The sequence below is a fragment of the Myiozetetes cayanensis genome, unplaced genomic scaffold, assembly GCF_022539395.1.
Source record: "Myiozetetes cayanensis isolate MyiCay16 unplaced genomic scaffold, myiCay2020 scf353, whole genome shotgun sequence".
NCBI classification, from domain to species: Eukaryota; Metazoa; Chordata; class Aves; order Passeriformes; family Tyrannidae; genus Myiozetetes; species Myiozetetes cayanensis.
In genome coordinates this window covers 43299-47233 of record NW_026087581.1, presented here as the reverse complement: position 1 = coordinate 47233, position 3935 = coordinate 43299, and the positions used below count along the sequence as shown (strand labels likewise).

Here is a 3935-nt window from a genome sequence, read left to right as displayed (position 1 = left end):
GGGCCCAGAGTAGAAAGCAAGGTCCCCACCATCAAAGGAGCAGGGGCAAGCTGGCTGTGGGCAGGAAGGGGGTAAGTTGAGGCACAGCCACCCTGCTGGGCTGGGTGCCTCTTTCTCTGGTCCCACCTAGGGATGCAGTCACTTCCCAGCAGAGCTCCGTTCCCTCCCACCGGCTCAAGTAATCGCCAAATAAGAGTAAAGTCTCAACCAGGGAGAGCAAACGGGGCGGGAACTTGGGTGAAGCCTTTGGGGCCAGGGACAGGCCACCAGCTGGGGATTCAGGGGGCTGGAGGGAGCTGCTCTGGCTAAACCTGCTGTCCTAGCTGCACGATATGCAGCAGCCCCTGCCAGCATCCTGCCATGGGCCTCACAGGCTATTCCTCCTGGGGACAAGGAGGCAGTGGAGCCACGGTGGCCTCACAGAGCTACTGGGAAGGGGCTGCCAGCACCATAGAGCTGCCAATTCAGAGACAGGTGCTCTCCAGTTTGTGCCACCATCTGACTCCCCTCCAAGTGCCTGGGAAGGTTGCATTTGCACCCCTTAGCACAGTCCCTGTGGGCTTCCTGCACTGCCATCCCATTCTGGAGGCAGGGCAGTGATGGAGCAGGGGGAGATTTATTCTTTTAAGGCATTCATTGACATTTTTGCCAAGACCAGGAGCCTGCCTGGATCATTGTGATGGGCCCTGACCTGACCAAGAGATAGGGATGCTCTGTGCTCACAGGCACACACTGTCCTGGCAGCCAAGGGGAGCACGATGGTCCCCAAGGAGGTAGGTGGGTGGGCTCTGGGGGTCTACCCTGCACTTTCTTTGCAAGAACTGGGAGCAACACTGTGGCTTGTCCTGAGGAGGAGGAAACACCAGCCCTGGCCCTTTGCTGTGGCTTGTCCTGGGGAGGAGGAAACGCCAGCCCTGGCACTTTGCTGTCAGCACATTCAGGTCCCTGGCATGGAGACCTGGTAACTTCCAGTGCCCTGCACATGGCACAGCCTGTCCAGGTTTCAGCATGGCCTCAGGGCAGCTGTGCTAGTAATGGGCTCCCAGCCCTGCCTGTAACACCCATCTGCAGCCAGCCTGCCCTCCCTGACACTGAAGGAGTGCTCCTTTTCCCCATTCAGCCCTTTCCTGAACGGGTTGGTGGCTCATGTTCTTCATATCTGTTGGGACAGGACTCTCCTTGCCAAAGCCCACAGACTTGCCAAGCCACTGTGGACCAAGAGTGCAGTAACTTCACCCTCCCTGCCCAAAATGGCATTGCACAGCCTGTTGTCATCAGCAAACTGCTCTGCACCTTGTGGTCAACGTCTGCCCTGTACCACCATTTGCACTTTCCTCTGAGTCCCTCACATTAGCCAGATCTTGTACTGAGATTGCCCTGTCCCATATCAGCATGGATCCAGTCAGACCAGTACCAATCCCTGCTACACACAACAACCACCCTATCTAGCTTTACATGTCTGCCCCACGCCAAGATAAATGGTGCCCTTCCAAAGGATCTTTAATGTTTTAATTACTTTGGTTTAGCATCTAACTAAACTGGGGCAGGTCTGTAGGGTCAGCAAATAATGCTGGGGAATCCCTCAGGTGCTCCCTGGGGGCTCTGGGCCACCCAGGGGACATGTGCTGCTACTGCTGATCCTTGTCTGCTCACCCCTATCCTTGGCAACCACCTCAGAGATTTGACACATCTCCCCCATTTAGCTCCATAAACTATCTGGGACTGAAATTTTTGTTCTCAATCAATCCTAAAAAGCCTGGCCATGCACTGCTGGTCACAGTCCAGCCATCTCCCCTTCTCCTTCAGCTTCCAGAGTTGGTTTTCATCAAAGGGCTGGTTATCAAAAGGAGGATTTATTTGTAGGGTGTCAAATACCCTGTGTGGCACCACAGGTCGTTATACCCCATTCCTGAGTGGCCCCATGGCTGCACAAAGCTCTTCCACCCTTCATCCTGGTCAGGCACAAGCCAATTTCAATACTCTTCTAATATCTCCCAGACAGGATCCATTTCCCAGGAGAAACATCAGTCACAGCACTAAATAAAACTCTTCCTGGCCTTGCCCTTGCCAGGGTACAGGGTGGCACGTTGGACCCCAAAATGACCAAACCCACCCCCCGAGACCCCAAACATCTTTCCTCACAGCCAGCTCTTGGCAGTTGGCCACAGGCAAGAACTTTTTTCATTTTTCTGCTCTTTTTTTGCTTTCCTGCCAGTTTATCAAGCACCACAAACTGTTTTCTGTCATCATTGCAGAGACGTGTGCTTGGGGACCCGTGACACAGCTTGGGACACTCATCTCTGTTAGCTTTGGGGAGCCAGGCAGGCAGCTGCCCAAAAAGCTCCAGAGCTGACTGAGCAGTATCTGTCACAACCTGCCCTACCCCCGCACCCTGAGAAGGATCTGGCCAGTCCCTGCCCTGAATCTCAGCTGGGTTCAGTGTCAGCATCCCAGGAATGGGATGCTGACAGTCTTCCCCAGACACCTTCCATATAAGGCCCTCCTCTTTCTTCACATCCCCCCTCCCCCTCCCACATCTGGCACCGGTACAGGGGAGGAGTTGCTGGCATGCCTACATACGTCTGTAGCTTTCTTCTCCGCCTGCTCCAGCTTTTCCTGGACCTCCTTGACAGACTCGGAGTACTTCTCCACCTCATCCTCTGTGCCCTTCAGCTTCTTCTGCAGGCCCTGTTGTTCCTCCTCCAGCTTGAGAAGGAACAGAGGGTGAGGGTCAGGAGGCTGGTAGTTCCCACAAGGCTGGGGAGGGGATAGCCATCCTCCTCCTGAGGTGGCCAAGGTCGGGGGCATAGCAGGAGCATGCAGACATGCTCACTGTTGACTTTGGGGTCACACGTCCTCAGGAAGCCCTTGGTTCCCAGGGCCAGAGAAGCCTTCAGCATCCCTGAGCCTGGTGGGGGTAAGGGGGTGGTGAGCTCCCTCCCTGTGCAAGGGACTGAAAAGGTCCTGACTAGGGGGGACAGCTCCAGGGGCACCGAGAAGGTTCCCATCTCTGTGACTGGAGTGGGAGTACTCTGTCCCCAAGGATCTCCCTGGTAGAGGGATAGGGAGGTGGCACTGGGGTGTCCCACAGACAGGGCATGTTTGGGGGAAACTGATGTGAGTAGTCAGGGGTAACATGCTGGACTGCTGATCCCTGGGGATGGGCACCCAGCAGGGTAAGGTCCCCAGGTACAGGCATCCAGTGGGCTGAGATCACAAGAGATGGGCACCCTTAGAGTTGGGATCTGATGTCTGGACACCCAGTGAGGCAAGGTCCCCAAGGCAGAACACCCCTAGGACAGGAATCCCCAGGCTGGACACACAGCAGGTGCCAGTCCCCAGGGCTGGGCACCCCTAGGTGCAGGGTCCCCAGGCTAGACACCCAGCTAGACGGGGTCCCCGGGTCTGGACACCCTTAAAGGGGATCCCCGGGCAATGCTGGCAAAGCCCGTGGGACACCAACCTGCTTGCAGCGGTCTTCCGCCTGCTTCTTATCAGCCTCCGCTTGCTCTGCACGGTCGATGGCGTTCTCCTTGTCCAGTTTCAGCATCTGCATCTTTTTCTTGATGGCCTCCATGGGGACGGCGGGGCGGCGGCGGGATGAGGAACACCAGGGGAGGCGGGAGCACTGCGCCCGCAGCCCCGCCACTCCGCCTAAGAACCGGGGAGGGGCCGCGCCGGGCGGAGGACGCTCCAGCACCTCCCCCGCCGCCCGCCAGCACCTTTTAGGGACAAACTCGCCACTGACTTTCGCACCGAGCGGGATGGGAGGGTGACACCCTTGGTGGGCACCACTGCAGCCTCGGCGCCGGACACCCACGGGGGCACCGGGCGAGAGACACCCCAGGACACTATGTGAGGGACGCTCTGGGGCACTGCACTAGGGGTACCCTGGGAGCACTGGACCAGAGACACTGCAGAGCATTTCAATAGGG

The 3935-nt window shown here is 57.4% G+C and overlaps 1 protein-coding gene across 1 annotated transcript; it reads right to left on the bottom strand.

The window, feature by feature from the left end:
- Window positions 1–2419: 2419 nt before the first annotated feature.
- On the bottom strand, window positions 2420–3603 carry LOC126646588 (tropomyosin beta chain-like). Its single transcript, XM_050328029.1, has 2 exons — window positions 3464–3603; window positions 2420–2706 (listed from the first exon to the last, which is right to left on the bottom strand). Exons 1-2 carry the CDS (start codon window positions 3575–3577, stop codon window positions 2512–2514), a joined length of 309 nt encoding a protein of 102 aa, XP_050183986.1. The 5' UTR covers window positions 3578–3603; the 3' UTR covers window positions 2420–2511.
- Window positions 3604–3935: the final 332 nt, after the last annotated feature.

Excerpts from the sequence above, each read along its gene's own strand:
- LOC126646588 (XM_050328029.1), bottom strand. The coding sequence starts at position 3,577 with ATGGAGGCCATCAAGAAAAAGATGCAGATGCTGAAACTGGACAAGGAG. Across the intron at positions 2,707-3,463 it reads CGGAAGACCGCTGCAAGCAG|CTGGAGGAGGAACAACAGGG; the intron begins GTTGGTGTCCCA and ends TTCCTTCTCAAG.